This window comes from Metopolophium dirhodum, chromosome 8 (assembly GCF_019925205.1).
Source record: "Metopolophium dirhodum isolate CAU chromosome 8, ASM1992520v1, whole genome shotgun sequence".
Classification (NCBI taxonomy): Eukaryota; Metazoa; Arthropoda; class Insecta; order Hemiptera; family Aphididae; genus Metopolophium; species Metopolophium dirhodum.
In genome coordinates this window covers 18,119,252-18,139,804 of record NC_083567.1, presented here as the reverse complement: position 1 = coordinate 18,139,804, position 20,553 = coordinate 18,119,252, and the positions used below count along the sequence as shown (strand labels likewise).

The 20,553-nt window shown below is 32.6% G+C and overlaps 1 protein-coding gene across 6 annotated transcripts in view; it reads right to left on the bottom strand.

The window, feature by feature from the left end:
* The window catches only part of LOC132950760 (neurobeachin), a 258,518-nt gene that overhangs the window by 4,592 nt on the left and 233,373 nt on the right, over positions 1–20,553 (bottom strand). For all 6 annotated transcript variants that reach the window (XM_061022312.1, XM_061022314.1, XM_061022310.1 and 3 more), the window contains 9 exons: positions 15,964–16,081; positions 4,548–4,650; positions 3,397–3,512; positions 1,777–1,889; positions 1,492–1,632; positions 1,302–1,421; positions 1,032–1,184; positions 859–931; positions 295–479 (listed from right to left, as the gene is read on the bottom strand). In XM_061022312.1, the coding sequence (XP_060878295.1) occupies positions 295–479; positions 859–931; positions 1,032–1,184; positions 1,302–1,421; positions 1,492–1,632; positions 1,777–1,889; positions 3,397–3,512; positions 4,548–4,650; positions 15,964–16,081 (1,122 nt within the window). The remainder of the gene's footprint in view (positions 1–294; positions 480–858; positions 932–1,031; positions 1,185–1,301; positions 1,422–1,491; positions 1,633–1,776; positions 1,890–3,396; positions 3,513–4,547; positions 4,651–15,963; positions 16,082–20,553) is intronic.

Below are 20,553 nucleotides of genomic sequence, written 5' to 3'. Positions count from 1 at the left end.
TTAAATTTTTTTTAAATTTTTTTTCTAATGAATTGTACATTAGTAAATAATAATAAAAATGTAAAAATAAATTATATTTAGACAGCTGAAGTACCATTAGCTAAGGTACATTCATTTATAATTTAATGAGCGCGTTTATTTTTCAGACGAACGTGAACGAGTTAATTTTATATACACTGAACGAGAACGTGGACGAGTTCAGTATTCAACTGAACTTTCTAATCGCCAAATTCTCAGATAATATAATATCTGACGAGACTACAATAATATAATTCGCTGCGATGATGTGCTTACGATGTGCATAGCCGAACTTCGGGGCAGGTGCGGTTCCATCAGCAGCTGTGAAGGCGTCTGACCGAAACAACGTATCTGATTTTCGATGGCTTCCCTCATTATCGGATCGGTTATAGTGTCCATATCGACGCTTCCTTCGTATGTCAAGTAGTAGAACACGTTGGACGCCCTTATGGCTTCCGGTCCTGCGGAGAACACAAACACGTGCTTTATAGAAATCGGTCTAAATACCTACGTTACGCGCATAGCACCCAATTATAATATTATATTATTATAATAGGTATGTATAGTACATTAAGTACCTATAGTTTAAGTACTAAGTAGAACATAACCCACACAGCATTTGGGAAATGATAATATTTTGTGAATGTCTTAAAGTGGTTGAATAATCAATATTTGACTAATAATGTTTTATAAATATTTTCTTCTTTCGATGAAAAAATATTGTACTATATGATTGCATAAAAATGTTGACTTAATAATATTTAGACTTAGAAATATTTTTATGCTGTATGGGAAGGCGTATATTATATATATATATTATAGGAAAACGAGAAACCGTACCTCTCTGCTTGTATCCGAATATCAAATCGATCCACTGATGTAGTTGACACGATACGAATTCGGATTCTAAAGCCTGCAAAAAGGATACAACGTTAAACCATCAAATTATTTCGAAACATTTATAATAATCGCGTCTACACCAATGTAGCAACAGAGGTATTACAGGTACGTACCATTCTGTTGATCCTGATGAACTCTTCGGGCGAAGTAGCCCACGGCGGCAGCTCGACGTTATCCACCGAGGTACCGTCTTCTTGATGTCCTAACTTGTACTCGTTGTCGTTGGACAACATTTCGGGCAGGAAAAACAATTCAGGAATTAATTCCTACGGAAAAAAAAACGTAATTAAGTATTTTATATGTAAGTATATAGATATACTTTAAATATGACACATCGAGACAGTTATCATTGTAAAAGTATATATATTAACTATAGTATATACCTTAACGTCTGAAGTGTCTCGTTGGCAGTTCTTCCAAGACAGCGCAATCGATGAAAACAATCGGTTGGGATGGTCGAATTTTCCACCTTGCAGAGCTAAAAACATCGTGGTGAATGGTTCCTATAAAAAACGATTAAAAAAATGGGTTTTAATGACAAATTCTATGCAAAAATAAGAAAATTGAACTCACGATTCTGATCAGCCAATTGAGTACAAAAGCCGCAGTCGAGTAATGGGTACCGTAATGGAATGGCGGAATGCTTTCGTTTTCCCAAGAACCATACCGCTCCTCAAAGTAGGCTTTGCGGCTGGGATTCAACGCTCCGATGGGCTAAAGAAGAATAATATCATATAATATTTAAAACAATGTTTTTTAGAATCATTTTTCTCTCAGTTGAATGAACTCGAGTAATTCAAAATATATACAATACTGTTACACGTGAGCACGAGGCATATACATATTATAAACACGTACTTTTGATAGATCGCGGTAGTTGGATGGGAGACCGAGGTCCATTTCAGTCGATTCATAATTAGTGAGAACCCACGGAAAAACTGGATATTGGTTCAAATCGTTGTAAGTTCGTCCTGTAATTCAAATAAATAATCACTAGGTCGTTTTTATAGGCAGATAAGTACCTGCAATAAATCAATATTATTTTTCCAACTTTATGCGCACATGGGTTCTTATAAAAACAAAGAAGAGAAGAGAACTAAAACTCTCTAGAAAAGATATAAGTGGGTAGTACATGGCGTGGCGATTCATGCATATATTAGATACCTATATTTTTTTAACAATACATCAACTCAAATTATTTAACTGAGAAGAAACAATCATAACCGCTATTCACGTTCATGAAGTTGGCCCAAGCACTTTACCCAAGCACTGCAATCTTTTTTATATTCGTGCCATTATTTTGCATGTTATTTGCAAGTATATTTTTAGAATTTACAAGTCCAAACTTTCACCACGAAACTAAAAAAAAAAAAAAGTTGGGCCAACTTCAAGTAGTCCACCTATTTAAACCCAACACTTCGGAATCGGTATCAAACGAAAGCTAATGGTTATTTGTAAGTCACTCAGGTGGCTACTATACTGAATTGTGAAGTTAATACGCACGCCTATCACACCATATCGCAAACGTAATTGTCCAGATAAGACGATTTCACTATTAAAATATTAATATGGTAACCACAGAAAACACAGAAAACGGTGATAGTGAAATAATACCTCCAAGTCATAAGACCACGAAATGCATATACCATCTATAATAATTATTTTACAACCCTACATTTTAAATGTTCAAACCATCCCACATTCATGAATCATGCATGAATCGAGGGATAAAATATTAGAAAATATAATGCCACAGTCGTCGCAGATCAAAATACCCCGGATTATTATAATAATATGACATATGACGATTTCTGAGTTTACTATTATAGAAGGCACACACACAATAATGTAGATTATTATTATTATTAAAGTGCAGTTTGTTCAGGAAATGAACAGTGGCGGCGTTGGTGGTTGTGGTGGCGCTCGCAGAGGGTATACTTCGAACGCGGCGACAAACACGTGACGTTTACACTAATTGGCGCTGTCAGTGATTTGGAGGACCTAAACGGAGACGGGACGTTGAACGATCGCACCGAGTGGCGGGGAAACCGCACCGGCGCGGCGACACGATTTAACCGTCACCGTCAATATCCTATATTATACTCGGGCGACGACGTTGGCACGGCACGTCTATACGGTCTCGTCTGCGCGTAAATATACACCACGTTTATAATAATATTATGTCCGTGTACGTGGAAATATTAAAATAAAATGTGAACCTGTAACACACGCATTGCGCACAAGCGCGTCCGTAACAATAATAATGTTTTTTTATTTTTTAAAATACACCGTGTCCGGTGACGCGTGACACCGTAAAATGTTATTATATAATATACACGCTTTGGTCGTATATATAGGTATACACAATATAACCTATGTCCTGTTTTATAAGGGCGTGTGCATCATGTGTCGCATAATATTATAATACCTACTGACTACTGTCATATACATAAATACATAATAATAATATATACTAACCGGCTATGGTGTTTAGGAACATTAGATACTCAAAGTTGGATATCTCACGGCGCTGCCACTTTTGCGTCATGTTCGAGTTTCTCATCAATTGCCTGGGAGACATCATGGACGCCCGTCTGAAAAATTGCAGCCGTCAAACGACGATGTATTTTTATATCATATCGCGACAGCTAAATAGTAGGTATAGCGTAAATAGGCAGTGTTGTGCTTAGATACATTTTTTTTTATCTAAATGTAGATAACATATCTTAACCAAAAAATTATCTAGATGTAGATAGATATACTTAATGAAACAATTTAATATATCTAGATAGAAATGAAATATTTTTTTTTGTATATTATATCCTCAAAAAACATTGTTTTGTAACATATATTTTTAGGCATATAGGCTGTAGGCAATATCAATACTAATATTAGTTTAGTTTAAATCACTATAATAACAGCGTATTAATACATATTAAAAATAATTTAAATGATCATGCAAATTTGCAGTCAAGATGATTATAATTTTTTTTTTAGGTTATAGTTGGATACTTATAAACCAATTTTAGCTATTGCACAACACTGTGAATAGGTATACGTATTATATTTACAGTATCAATATGTAATACAGAATAATGTAACAAGGAAATACGCTTTTGTAGCATATAAAAATTAATAATGAACGAGGTGGATAAATAGATAATAAGTAATAATTTATTATCATTGTGGTACCACAATGATAGTCTCCATAAGGACAGAGTAAATAACGATAAAATATTTATACTATGTGCAATGTGGAGGAACAGAATTTTGATTTCCTTGTTCAGAGGAAATTATAATGTATTATAACGTCGTTTCTTAGAAACGAAATATAATTTCAGCTTCGAGTATAATAAATACTTAAAATAGTTTCCATTAACACTTTTTTCCCTATTTAAAAACGGATAAATTGTTTCCTTGGGGAGGATCCTATCCACACGAGCACTCAGACAGTCAGACGTGGTTTAAAATATCCGATGGAAATCATATGTTCTACACTCAAATTATTATCTCGTATTATTATTTGAATTGTGAAAATTAAGGGGTGAATGACATTCACAAAAAAAAATATGACTCAACACTATTCATAATCAATCAGTATTAATTAAAGTAGAATTACGATCACTTACCTAGTTTGCGGTAAACCATACTTGATACCAACTCCAACTCTGGGCAATGCTTTGATGACTCTTTTAACTGTATTCTGGTCAGGGAATGAAAACATCACGGATGCTAAAATGTAAAGTAACAAAAAAATTATTAAATTTAAATAGTAAATATGTCAAATTTAATAGCCTAGACTCTATACATATTATAGTTGTATATACCTAGATAATATAAAATTATATTTATAAAATTATTCATAATATATAAATCATATATTTCATTAAATAATCAACGAAAATAATATAATTACCAGTTGTAAATATAAACAAATACACTTTTTGAGTAAAAACTAAATTGAAAAACTTTTAAACCTAAGCTTGATCAAAATTTGAAGGAAAAAAGAACATATTTTATTATTAAAGTGAACCATGAGCCTCTTATTCAAAATCGTAAATTAAACTCTTAAAATAGAGGTGCTTAGTTAAAAGTTTTGAAATACTTAAGTCTAATAAAATAAATATTTTAAAAGTTGTATGTATATTGATAAACTCACAAAGTTCAATACAAACTTTTCCAGCAAACAAGTTGAACTCTTATATGTTACCCCTATATATTTAATACCTGTACCTATAATATACAGTGTATATTGTATATATAGTATGGTAAAACCTCTCTATAACGGAATCGCTTGGGACCAACAAATTTTTCCGTAATAGGGAAACTAAACTATACGGTACATAGCTTATTCGGGAACGTTGTTATTTTCCGTTCTAGGGAGATTCTGTTTTATATGTTGTCCGTTAAAAGAAGGTTTTACTGTATATATTATGTATATAAAAACTAATATACGCGTAAAGGTATAATTAGTATAAACTGCATACAAAACACATTTTTAAGTGCAATTAATTAAAAACGCGTAAAACATGATATAATAAATTACAGCACATGAAGAAAAATTAATCACATCCCATTAAAAGTACTAATTTAAGATGCAATATATATCTTATTATATATTATTATACAGAGAGGTTACGAGTTTCATATGTGACGTGTGTGTGTAAATAGTTTATTTTATTAATAGGCACATCAAAAATAACACGGCCATTGAGTGCACATAGTTGGATGAATAAATTACTTTTAAACATAGATTTATTCGGTTCGGTGATTATCGTTTGAATATAAAAATAATATTATTTTAATAAACTGACGACAGTAATGCGATTTATTGCGGCGTAAATGTTTTTTTTTTTGAATCAAAAGATTTAAAATTAAAGAACCGCAATTATAGCAGTATAGATAGATACAAGTGAACACCATTATTTATTGTTATTGACATAATGGTGATGAAAATATAAACGTATTCCATTAAATATGCAATATTATGATTAAAATAGAATAAGGAAATTATATATCATAAACGGATAATGCGAAAACACAACAACAGTAAGTTTCACAAATACATCACGTCATGTGATAATAATATACGTTTAAATATAGGGTGGGCAACATCAGTAATTCTGCGCTTACCATATGGCCAACACGGGACCGCAGGGGTGGTCGAACACCCTGTATAGTGTTCCAAAACACGTGTAGGCACTATATATGTACCTTTATATAATATATATATTATGTTTAATATGATTTAGTTAAATACGTTATATGCAGTGGACCAAATCCTTTTAGCAGATTGAAAAGGACACGGTCTGCCGACGTATGCCGCATATAAGAAGAACTAGAAGAACAAGAAGAACACGAAGAAGAAGAGTGATGCAAAGTTTAGGACACTGCAACAGTGTACTAAATTATAGCTCGCGTAGGTATAGGTGGTCTATGCTCTCTCTCTATACATATATGAATAGAGAGATAGTCCTTGTCCATTTGGCGGTGATATAGAGTTGTTTTAATGCAGACGAGGGGTGACGTGTACATATAATTCGTTTTCTGCGCGACCCTTTCCATCCGGACTGAAGTGTTGTATACATATTACAGCGGAGGCGGCGAGGTGGTAAAAACCAGTGTTTGTATGTGTATATATACGCACTGCACGAGTGTCGGGACTTATGAGTAGAGGGTGGTGGCAAATGAGTTTGCCGGCCGTCCTTTAAAATCGAATTAACATTGATCCGGCAGTACCAGCGGCGCCCTTAACAAAACACACCGCTCGTATATAGTGTAGCCGCCGCCCCTGCAGCCGACGAGAAGGGTCGAAGATAATTTCTCCAATCCGTACGACCCCTAAGCACTTCCGGCCTATTCAAAGCGAACGTTTCCTGTTTAAAAACAAACCCCAAAACGCCACACACGCGTAACAATAAATCAGACAGCGCATACACATACATATATATAGGTAGAGTATATGGAGGTAAGTACCTAGGTATATATTCTAGACGTGTATATATAGTTACGATTAGAACACGCACGTGATAAAAAACGAATTTGTTTGGGTAATTTTAAAAATCGTACACGTTTATGGCTGTTTTGCTCTTACGTATAAGTACAGCCGATTATAAAAATACATAGGTTAATTTGATAAGACTATACGTAGACGTAGGAACCAATAAGCTATCGTTTACGAGCGTGAAATCAATCAGAAATCATATCATCAAACTATCAGAGATAATATTATGACCGGTATACAAAGCTGCAGTCCAATAAGGGTAAATCAATATTATGTTGAAGATCCATTTGGGCTGCACATTGAAGGTTTTCTACATAACAATTGAAATTTGATAAGCAAATAAATGATAATAGTTCGCCAATAGTGACCAGTCTGGGGTGCAGCCAAAAAGTCCAACTTAAACAAAATTCAAATCTTCCAATCAAAATGTCTCCGTCAAATAACTAAAGCTCCCTACTATGTATCTAACGACACTCTACATAAAGATCTAGCCATCCCAACAGTTCAAAATGTTGCAAAAACTTTCTACAAACGCACACACTCCAAGTTCCACAGCCATCATAATCCCCTGATTTCCCAGCTATCCACCAACGCTATTCCTGGTGACCCCAGAAGGCGTCTAAAACGTACCTGGTGTCGTGACTTACTAATTTAAAATTGTTCATACCTCTACCTCCCCTAATCTTATAATCCTGCCCTCTCTTACTAGCAAATTAAAATCCTAGCCTAAAATCCTAACCTTAAGTGCCTCCAATGGGCGGCTTCTTATCTCCAGCCACTCAAGCCATATCACCTCCATCACATGCACTTATTGTAAAACAACATTTACAGATTGTGTATATTTAAATAAACAATAAAAAAAAAAATAGTGACCAGTAATTATTAATGTATTAATGTATTAATGTATTATTATTTATTATCAATGTATATTATAAGGCCTAAATTTTGTTAGAAAATTATAATGGGTTGAAACTTTCAAACACGGACAAATATTTTCTGAGCTGTATTGATTTGGAAAAATTATTTCGTTTGAAAAGTATTTCCTCAAATACGTTTAAGTTTGGAGAGGATTACTGTTCCAAAATAATATACAATTCCATAAAAATATAATTCCAACAGACTATATTAAATATGTGTTGTCCTATGAGCAGTTGATACCTCATAAAGTCATAAGTGCTAACTCGTGTTTCTACAGCCATCACACACATTATTATAATATAGGCTACAAAGACGAATTATCTACGTGTAAAAGGCATAGAACCATTCACAGTGATCGATGGCGAACGACTGACTGTTTTTATTTGGTCGTCATAATATGTGACTCACGTACATGTGGACCAGAAATAAACTGATAAAAAATAACTGTTATACAAGAATTCAACAAATTTAAAACTTATTGTAGCTGTATTCTGACAGATAGATTATTTTATTATGTTATCGCGTGAAACCAATAATGTAAAATGAAGACTCGCTTTTATATCAATGAAACGAGTTACGCCCGAATGGGCGCTAAATATTTGTTTTAACTTATGATAATTAATGTTTGTACATAATATTATATAGATACGTGCAGTAATTCATATTATAATATAGTCTATAATAGTGATAAGTGATAAAATAATATAGTGTAGGCTGACACAAATGTTTATATAGTCAACTACCATCAACATATAAGTAGTACAACGACCTTTAAAAGTATCTTTTAAAATATATTTTTCGCTTTTATAAGTATACCTATCTATTACCTATATAATTAATTTGTTTCACATTTTATATATACCTATCTAGTCGTGTACCTACCTATATTTAAATATAGCTTACATACGCGTTGTAGTGTTACAAACAGTCCACTAGGGAACTTATTCAAAACGCACACAATAATATTATAATAGGTATATTGTATAGTATTCATATATTATATTAATCCACTATCGCTGTATAGTCATTATAGTCTTAAAAACCACGTATCTCGCGGCGATTGAGTTATGGACCAAACTAAATATGACAGATGAACAAAAAAAGTGTACCGCGTCAGTGTCGCATCGTCCGGTATAATATAGAGCCAATTATACACACTATAATATATACATTATACATATACACAATATAGGTATACATATATATGGGCACGAGATGTTTGTATTTTCGCGATGATCAGACCAGCAAAGTGTCTTAATTATCTGCCGGCCGGATTTATTGCTCGAGCACATTTGGACCGATGTCATAAAATATATAATACACACGGGTCGTGACGTGATCTGGAACTGCGGTTTGTATATAACGACCGGCCAAAAAACGACATTACACGCGGTATTTAATAACACGCGTAGCTAGTAATGATAAAAAAAATGGAAATGGAAATGAAAAAAAGCGCGCGCGCGCTCGTATATCTAATAATAATAATAATATAATGGCGTGATCGTGGTCGCAGTTGTTGGTACCTATATACGTACACGTAATAATGTATAATAGAAACAACGAAAAAAGCGATACTATATTATAGTGTTGGGATGAAATTCGGACCGGCCGTGAGATTTCGAGAGCCGATTGTGTCCGGTTCGGAATCCGTTGCAGGCCGGCTTTGGACGACAGACAAAAGCCGCACCGCCGCCGACGACGACGACGACGGTGCGGGAGAAGATGAAAAAAAAAACTTAACAGTTACTACGACGCGACGACGACGACGAGTAGAGAAAAAAATATTACATTTATATATATTTTATTGTGTAAAAAAAAAAACAAAAACCTCAAGTGGAATGTCGTCGAGCGTATTATACAGAAACGCCGCGGCAGAGAACTGGTGGCGAGAGCTGATGATAATAATAATAATAATATGAGAGAAAAAAAATTGTCTCGTCCCGTATATATATATATATTATGTGCTCGGCTGCTGAAGTGACGTCCGTCGTACAACGTGTACACACACACACACACACACACACACACACACACACACACACACACACATTCGGGGCGGGAATGGAATCCGGCAAATCAAATCGTTGTACATAATAATATTAAATAATCGTTTATTATAATATACTTAACTACATATTGTTACAAACACAATTCATCGAATCAGATTATTGTAATGTATAGTAATTAATAATAATAAACGTATAATAGTGTGCATGTTGAATAGTGTATAGGCATAATGCGTAATCGGTACAATATGTGCGAATATACATTTATCAACAATCCATTCGCGTATTGTGCAGGAGAACTTAAGCCTATGGGTATAATTTATAAAATGATTACGAAAAATATGTAGGCATACAATAATGTATATAATATAATATATACATAATAAAAACCTTATATTTAAATATATATAATATAATACTATATATATAAGTAGACGCGATTTCTTGTTTTGATATATAATTCACTTTGAAGGAATAAAAATAAAAATTAGAATGAAATTATTATAATATTCGTGTTTATTAAAATAGGTATATTCATAATCATACGTAATATGAACACTTTATAACATGATAGAGTTTATTAAAAAATTGAAAATTCATAGATCCTCTATTTTTGGCATAAATTAATAATTCTACTTTTATACTTTTTTATATGGCACACCTGTCTCAAAATTTCAAATATTCCATAAAAATAAAAAGTAAATTATCACCAATAGTCTAATTATTTAAAGAAAAAATAAGTGGGGACAAATATTTTAAAACATGCATTTATCACATTTAACAGTAGGGGAAAGGGGCAAGATATATAAATATATTATAAATAAAAAAATTGTAGACTCGTCCGTCGAACACGTCCCGAATATGTAGCTACGAATGACGCATAATTAATAATTCATGTTCATCTGTGGTGAGATCAAGACTGAAGCAGTATATGTGTATAGTTCTTTAAATTTAAATATATTATTATAATTTATAGCTGTGATAACTCCGAGTATTTTTGGATATAGAATTTCTAGTTTTGCATCCTTTCCGAATTTAATATTACGATCTCATATATGTGTATCTTTATACGACGAGGTATGATTGATTATAATATTATGAGGCAGACTTATAGAAAATCTAACAAAAAAATAATATTTTATTTATTTATACTGTACTTGATAATTAAAATATTTGGACCGAACCAAAAGTATTTGACTATGCGAGACTAAGAAATTATATAAAATTAATTACCTATATAATATACATAAAATATCGCGAAAAATTTAATTAAACTGACAAAATGTGCACAATAAACAATAGACTTGCGATATCATAAAAACAAAAAGAAATAATATCTACTGAAAGCAATCAATTTCCCTCATTGAAAATATTTGTTGAGAATATTGACGAAGAACTTGCTCGTTATTATACTTTATTATAGTATTATCATTGATTATAAATACTAGTATTATAAATCAATAGTATTATCTAGTATGGTCTATAATGGGGTTGACTGGTTTAAGAAGAAAAATTATGTGAAATATGGTTAAATCGTGGTCTATAGAAAAAAAAAATCTAATGGAATTATGTTTATATAATGGTATATTATAATGTATTAATAATATAATTATTAGTTTATCGTAAAATTACCATATAATTTAACAAGAAATTATTTGAATTGTATTCAATTAATTGTTATTGTGTAATATCTACAGATTTTTCTGAAATGTTTTGAGACCAAGAATTTGGAGTCTATTTGGGTAGGTACCTAAACCTTAATACATGTGACACGTCCTTTCATTATATGATTGACATTATTAAAATCAAAAATACGAATTTTTTTCCAATTTTATCACAGAATATATAAATAGGTACAATATAATATTTAGGTACATTATCCTCGTATATAAAATAATATTAAAAATAAAACGAATTGTAGGTAGTTTTGAATTCAGCGGAGATATATTAATAATATAATATAACAAACTCGCCCAGGTTTCGTTCGTCGGACACGTTCCTAAGACGTTTATGTATTGTCTACATAATACATATACCTATATATACCGATGTAATCAATTATTATTCGTGTTCACTAACTTACGGCAGTGGAATTAAAAAAAAACTAAGGACTATGCCTCCTATCCAACTGAAACAGTGCGCAGACCTCTTGAAATTTCAATTATTATTATTATATTACTAGGATATAGAATTTCTATTTTCTTATGCGTTCCGATTAATTTTACTATAGGTACACTAATATGTTATTACCTATGACGAGACGTATACACGAGCTATACGACGTACACACACACACACACACACACACACACACACACACACACACACACACACACACACACACACACACATACACAAAATGTATACAGATGTATAGAGGTATTCCTTTACCTACGAGGAGATTCATATCGAAACGAGTTTTATTTAGGCGTACACATCGTATAGCGGCGATACGATTATAGCGCGTTAGTCGGCGCGTGCGATGAGTGATGACAGTCACAGTAGTATTTTCCAGAGACGATATTATATATCATTATATTTACCAGTATATTATATATTATATAGAGGTAGTGAGCCAGAAAGGTATAGCTGCGAAAGTCGTTTCAACGCTTTTTATTTCTGTATAATACATACAATTGTAAATCAAATGTTATTTTTCAAGCTTCAACGCACGAGACGAGACAAGATACATACACGAGGTAACTACATATAATTCACCATGGGGATTGCAATTTACACAGCAAACGCAATTTTTTCTTAATATAGTCAGAATAGTAGGTATCCACCTACCTCTATGCAAATATAATGAAAAATAATGTTACCCAATATGCATAAAAATAAAATATATAAGTAAATACTAAATATTAAATAATAAATAAAATATGTAAATACTTTTTATAAAATAAGCGTTCAACATTTAATTCGGTTATCCTATTTTCATAATAATTATCATACACTATAATTTTAACCACAACTACTCTGCAGAAAAGTCTTTATAACTCATTTTAATTCTAATAGCGCCTATATCACTTGCTTCCTAGATCCTCGTACTTGATTTAATAACTATTTTTTTTTATAAATACCTAAATGAATATCCAAATATTAGGATGATAGTTATTTGATATATAGAAGCACAGTAGTTGAAAATCCATCACGCTATCCCTCAACAAAGTTGTTATTTGATTATATTCATAAAGATATAAATAACAATTCCATAGCAGAAATAACGCTGGCTTTCTTCTATTTTCGCAATCCAATAATCGTCTAATCCAAGTATTTTCAAAATAGTTCACACCATAATCTGTCATCTGTTATATAATACAATAACTATAGTATTCAACCATTAAATCGATATAACATTGATCAACATAGTTCGGATTTGAAGAGAAGATTTATAGAATCTTAAATGTACCGTTGTAGGAGACTAGAAAGTTAAACATGTATCCAAACAGACTGCGTAAAATGAAAAAAAAATGCTCGAATTTTTTTTTTGTGAAAATTGTTTTAGAATGGCATATATTGGCATTCATGACTGCTTTTTCAAAGTCAACTAAGAGTTAAGACTTAAGACTGATTCGTCGTATAAACAATAATAAACCATTTTCAATTTAGGGAGTAGGTAGGTAGTGCAAAAATCGACAAAAAAACATGTATATTACTGTAAACCATATAACAATACATTTTTTTAAACTATGTATCATAAAAAGACCTCTAATATTCGGTTACAATATTAATTTGACTGTTTACCAACATAAATAAATGGATAAATGGACTATTATTTATTATATTTAAGTTAACTTATTAAAATGATGTTTGTAGCTTATGATTCAGATGAAATGAAAATGTACAGACAAATCTCTAAATAAAAATAATATATACACACGAGTGGTTCATAGTTCACCATACTATAAAATCAAATGGTTCACTTCACTTTATTCTATACACATACATACGTCCACAACTCCAAAGACACCAAATATTAAAAAGCAGTTGTCCACTGTCAACACGATTGTAGGTATTAGTTAATTTTTTTAATGGGGTTAAGGCTTCGACGACTTAGGTCATTAGCCTATAGGGTTGGTAAGGGATTGGTACGGTAATCCTGGAACGGTTGGTAGGGTTGGTTAGCAACACGTGTATGTGTGGCAAAGTTTTTGCACACTTTGAACCTGGGTGGTCACCCATCCAGGAACTAGTGGCAGTGGACGTTATACTTACTCTCAGTCACGTTGCGTGACTGATTGCAGCCAACGCGCCGCGGCAAGCCACTATAGTTAATTGTAATTTGTATTATATTATTATCTGTCTTAATTATATCATAATTATATTATAGAATTAAGTACCTACTTAGTTATCCCCTTGTATTTTAATATAATTATAACAACAATTATAACCATCGGTTCATAAATATTATTATTTGATCGTGCTTTAAAAAAATAAACTGTACAACTCTGCATACAAGTATTATCCGTCTATCCATTTACGCAGATAACACATAATCTAGGAACTTCGTATTTTAGACGAATAAAAATCTAAATAAATAATAATTATGGCATAACGAAGACTGTGTGGAACCTGTGTAGCGACTGCTGCGGCAGTATATACATAATGTACAAACCGCATGGGAATAAAATTCCATCCGGTGCGACTTAAATAATAAAATATATAATCCCGACGACATATGGAATACGCGTTTATATAGAGTCTATAATACGTCATGTGCGTTTGATAATACATATTATAGACGAGTGACTATTATATTTCATTTGATATTTCTATACTCTTTGGTCATTTTTAGATTTGACGGAACACGCGCGTCGCCTCTATCACCTGACGCTAATGAGCCCGGCATTATGTTAAAAAAAATTTGTTTGTAATAGTAGATGGTGGTCGGTGGATGATCTTCTTATACGCGGGGCTGGTGCATCGAAACGAACAGTAATGAGGGGAGAGTGTTGTTGTTATTGTTGTTGGAGTTTTTACCACGCAACAAAGTATTGTATAGGAATACGTAATTCGACAGGAGACGTTGAAGTCTCTACGGAACTAGGTATAGGTATATAAAGCCGTGGATTGCAGCTATACATTATTAAATTGGCACCGCGTAACCATTATAATACCTTCACATAATATGCACTCACAAATATAATGTATATTATATACAGGCTGATTCACCAAGCTTGCTTACTCCCATTATTTTTCTTCAATAATACCTACAGTTAATAAACACTGATTTTTGAGATTTTTAAATACAGTTAAAGACCATATTTTAAAATTCTTAAGATATTTGTGTACTACTATTAAATAGTGTTGTAGTCCAGTAGAGATACAAACTTTCATTTTTCAAATGATAATTCCAATTTTTTACTGTAAATTACTAAGCGGATACATTTTCTGAAAATATTTACGTATAAAATTCACAGAAGCAGTTATTTAATTTTGTGTGCCAAGGATAATAGGTCCATTATAATGGATGAGGATGATATGGAGGAGCTATGGTGACTCGAATGTTTTTGTAACTAATATTAAACTATTAACATATTTTATAATTTGTAAAAATGGTCAAAGTATATAAAATACCAGTTACATAAAAACTATTTTTAAGGACTATTACCCCTAATATAAACGTTATATAGTACCCGAGGAACTATACTCGTTCGAATTTTGAATTCGGTATTTTAATCGAAATGTTCAAAAACAGAAGTTTGTATCGTTATACAGGATACTATATTTAAGTAGGTATAGGTAATATAGGCTATAGCCTATAGGTACAGTAATGTCTAGAATTTGAAAATATGGTCTCTAAGTATAGTATAAATATGTAGGTGTTTAAAATTCCAAAAATCAGAACTTTTATATAAATTCATTATATTAAAGAAACTAATGATCACGATCATACTTAGTAAATCACTCTGTATAACCATAATAATACATACTAATTGTAGAGTTCACAGTAAACCCGAAGTACGGAACTATTATTGGTATACCAACCAACGCACTGATAGCCGAAAAGTATATACGTAGTGATATAATGTAATAAATTATAAATAATTTCGCAGCAGATTTAGATGACTAAATAGTGTACTTAGGTATGTAATATATTTCATGGGTACTCACTTCGGCTGGCCATAAATATTTCGATGGCGATGTTCTGCAATAAATACCGGCGCGAAAATATTGCCCTGATTTCTGAAAAGTACCATTTTCCGTGTAAATGATCGCAATATTTTAACACCTGTGAAAAAAAAGATTATATTATATGTTAATGCTCCTGCAGTAAAACATGACATGTAATCAAAACTAATTATTTTTGGGGACTATTATGGAAAATTAGAATAATTTTAAAATCATTCATGCTATTGTTGCAGCACCTATAATATAAATCGACTAATCAGTGTATATTGTATATAGAGATAAAAAAAAACCAATTTCTTATTATTTCGAAAATAAAATAATTTCTGTTCTTCAACACTACTCGGCGTAAAACAAATATATTTTTAAAATACGAGTCTATAATATTATGGTCAATAATATAATATTGTCTATTATTATTGGCGGTAAGTCTTCAATACTCTCAACTACGACATAATATTATACTTTACGAATTGTACATAGTTTTTGATAGTAGGTACTTATATAAAATATTAGATCGTCAAAACAATTTAGACTCGACGACAGCGAGTAATGCATGTTACAGTTCTTGGCGTTTGTTCTATAAGCTTTGCACGCAATCGAATACATTTCGTGATTAACGCTAATCAACTGTATATTATAATCGATGATAATCGGCTAAACAATCGTTTTATATACATAAACACACCGTAGAAAATGTGTAACAATTGGGTATGTTGCAGGTCGAAGCGCGTCTTAATAATAGTCAGTGGCGTAATGTCACGTAAGCGATATTTTTCTTAAGGGTGGAGAGAGGGTCTCTATTTTGAATAACTTTGAGAGAGAGCGTATACACGCTCGAAGTATGTATCATATAAACCGCTGTAGAGTTTCGTAATCCGAATAATCGTTATACGTAACTATTATAATATAGGCAGTGCAATACGTACATAGTGCAAACTCATGAGTTGAACGAATAGTAAATACTATAGTAAATAGTGATTTTTCTATTGTACCTATATAATATACGAACTTCCCCACAGTTTTCACGTCCGAAATGAGACTTATCTAAACGCACTATTATATTGTAATCATCGCATGCCATATCATTATCACACGATCATCTGAAATTCATACAACGAGCACGTCCGCCGATATCTCATCTATCTTATATTTACGATTATGGCATAGCCCCGCTGATAGGGGTGCGGCACGGCGTTGTTTGCGTTTATTAATGTTTTTGTATACATAATATATTATAATATTAAAATATTATATTATGTACCAAAACACAATCGCACACACAACATATATATGAATGAGCAGTAAACGCCCAGTGAATGTTATTAAATTATGTCTCGTATATTATACATTGGGGTCGTACCCCTTGGACGCGCGTTTATTTCGCTGCAATTTGTCGTCGTCGTCATCCCTTATATGTATACAATATATATATAGTATGTACACACTGCAGCGTGTGATCTGCTGAGTCCGTCGGTCGTATTATATTTTCGCTTGTGAGGTGACGAGATAAGTGACGAGGACCGTGCCACGGACTACGAACGGAGAATTATAATAATTAAAATTCACGAGAACTGTGCGTGGGCATGCACGCGGTAACTATATACGCGTGATAGGTGTTGATGTATAGATATATGACATTATAATACATTTTTTACATATTATTCAAACAAAATACCTATTTTATAAATACGGACGTAAAAGTTGATCGAAGATACGATCAGCGCGTGTCCTGCAGAAGTCTGCGTTAGTATATTTTAAATTAAATAATATTTATATGTATATTTTGTTTGCATTGCTCTGCATCTCCGCAAGTTTCAAATACTCGGCCTAGACTTATTCCTTGGACGAGTAGGATTTGTGTTGACTGGACATTATGTCTCTGGATTTTTTAGATGGACTTGACATTTTGAGGACTTGTTTTCTCTTTACAGTGGCCCTGCTTGTCAAATGGACACTGTTGTAGATGCGGGAGTCTATAATTTTATGCGCATTGGTAAAAAAAGTTGGTGATAAAAAATGGCATTTAGAGTCGTGTAATGGGTACAGAGCAGCGTGAATTCCGATATACCAGTTATGTTGTAGATTATTGTGGAATGTTTGTGCGAAAAGTAAACTTGGCAGACGTCGAACGTCACTCTCGGGTATATTTAACGTATTATCTGGTTCATTCAACGTCTTGTCCATTTATTTAATATTATACAACACAGAGCCCTATGTGTATATACCTAATAAGTAATAACAACTATTATTGCCACCCGCTGCAGAGTGCGACCTGCGCTGCAGAGTGCAACCTGCGCTGCAGACCGCGTATTATAGCCATGATGTATGGGAAATAATATGTACCTAATATCATTGAACTCGATGAGGAAAAGGCCACGACGATCTACGAATTATATAATATCATCATGAGCCGAAACACAAAATATTATTATATGCGTAAAGAATAACGGAATAACGATGAATAAATTAAATAAAAAAATAGTCTAAACGCGTACGCTGCGGCGAAGAAGGACCACACATCATGCGTGTTACTTTTAAATATTATACTAGCTTGTACCTAGACGCTGGAAAGGTACACATTATACAGCATATATCCTATACAACATACATACAAACACGAAGGTATTTTTATACAGGCAATTAAACGCAAAACTGTCAAATGTTAATGACGAATTTTCTAGATATTATAGATATTATTACATACACTGCATTAATACATAATATAATATACTATTGTGTTATACATATATAGCTATAGGTGTATCATATTATAATAGTTTCTATGACCACTACAGCACTGCAGCTATAAAAACAAGTCGTTATATTTGTATAATAATAACAAAATATTGTAATTATTGTTACAACGATGATAAAATAAAAATAATTACCACGCCGCCGCAACCGGATGACGTTATTCTGTACCTATACGCGCATATTATAATATTATATTGTCAGTATAGGAATAACGAACTCGCAAGAGATATTAATACGCGTGGTTGTTATGCATTTTGTATCTACCTATATACCTACACATGATATTATTATAAAATTAAAATGGAATAATAATATTACATTATAAAATACACTGTCGTTTGAAGCTCGCAAGCATTCGGGCCGATCCAGAAACGAGAAGTCGTTAAGATCGGAATTTATGGCTACGGTATTAATGTGCGCGTCTTATATTAAACAGTTGTTTTGGTCTGCACAGTGCCCATGTAGATGGCATAAGCAGTGAGTTATATATATATCATGTATGTATAGATACATTTAAATAAAAGCGTATTCGTGTGTGTGTGTGTTTAAATAATGATGAGCTAAATGAAACGCGAAATTAAATTTCGATGGTCAATTATTTTTTGGGCAAACACGTATAACATAACGGGGGTAAAAAAAACGAAAATAAACTTATCCCGCCGTTTTGGACTCATTAACTTCGTTTAAAGATCAAATAAATTATGAACGGTACCTACGAATAAATTAAGTAGTATATGCGCGCGTTTAGTCTCGTTAGATAAACAAAAATTAAATTGGTCGTACGATTTCTAAAAATAGTGTGTTGAGAATAACCATATTATTATGAAATTAAATTACTTTAAGAGAATGGGATTTAATATAGAATCTTGGATACAAATTATAAAGGTACCTATTACATAAATGATCACATTTTATGTCTTTTTTTTAAGCGGTACCTACATGGGTATTATATGTACACTTCATTATTTTAAGCGTGTATAATGGTTGAAAAACCAATTGTTATAACTATCGCGAGTGGCCGGGCGTGACTGTTTATATTATGGAGTTCACGCCTGTAGATGCGAGATTATAATACTGCGTATGTTATACACGAATCGAATAGTTGCTGCGGTCCACTATTATTGTCCTAATTGTGTACTTATGTACTATTGAATATTATTTGTTTGTCGTTGTAAAATAATACTACGTAATAAAAAATAGCGCCAGCACGTTTTTATTCTTTGGTTATTTAATATATTTATAATTTAAGTGACGAAAACGTACGTATATAATACTATATACAATATAGTATACATATACACATAATAGTTGTATGTATATTATATATTATATTATCATCTGTATATACAAAATCGTACATAATTAGAGTGCCGCAGACTATACGCGAGTAAGATAAACAAGTCCTCAGTCGTTTTCGATGTGAAATATTATATCTGCTGCAGCACGTGTTTTTAATAGGACGAACCTCCCCGGTAATTTATTAGGGATGTTGTGTCTAGGCGATGACAATTCCCCGGTGGCCTACGGGCCGTGATGGTCGCCGTCCGCACACAAAACACAGCCTGCAGGACCACCGCCGCCGCCGCCTCCTTCGTCCTGCGATAATTATTATTATCCTGTATACGCACATTTTATTCACTCAAGTCCGTGTGCGTGTGACACACTACAGAGAGAGAGAGAGAGACAGACCTACTTGCGCTCCACACGCGACGACGTTATTATATTTGGGACTGTGTGACCATTCTACGATATATTATTTTATGGTAATAAATTGCACGCGGCCAACGAGATACATTTTTCGAAAATCGAAAAAACGGT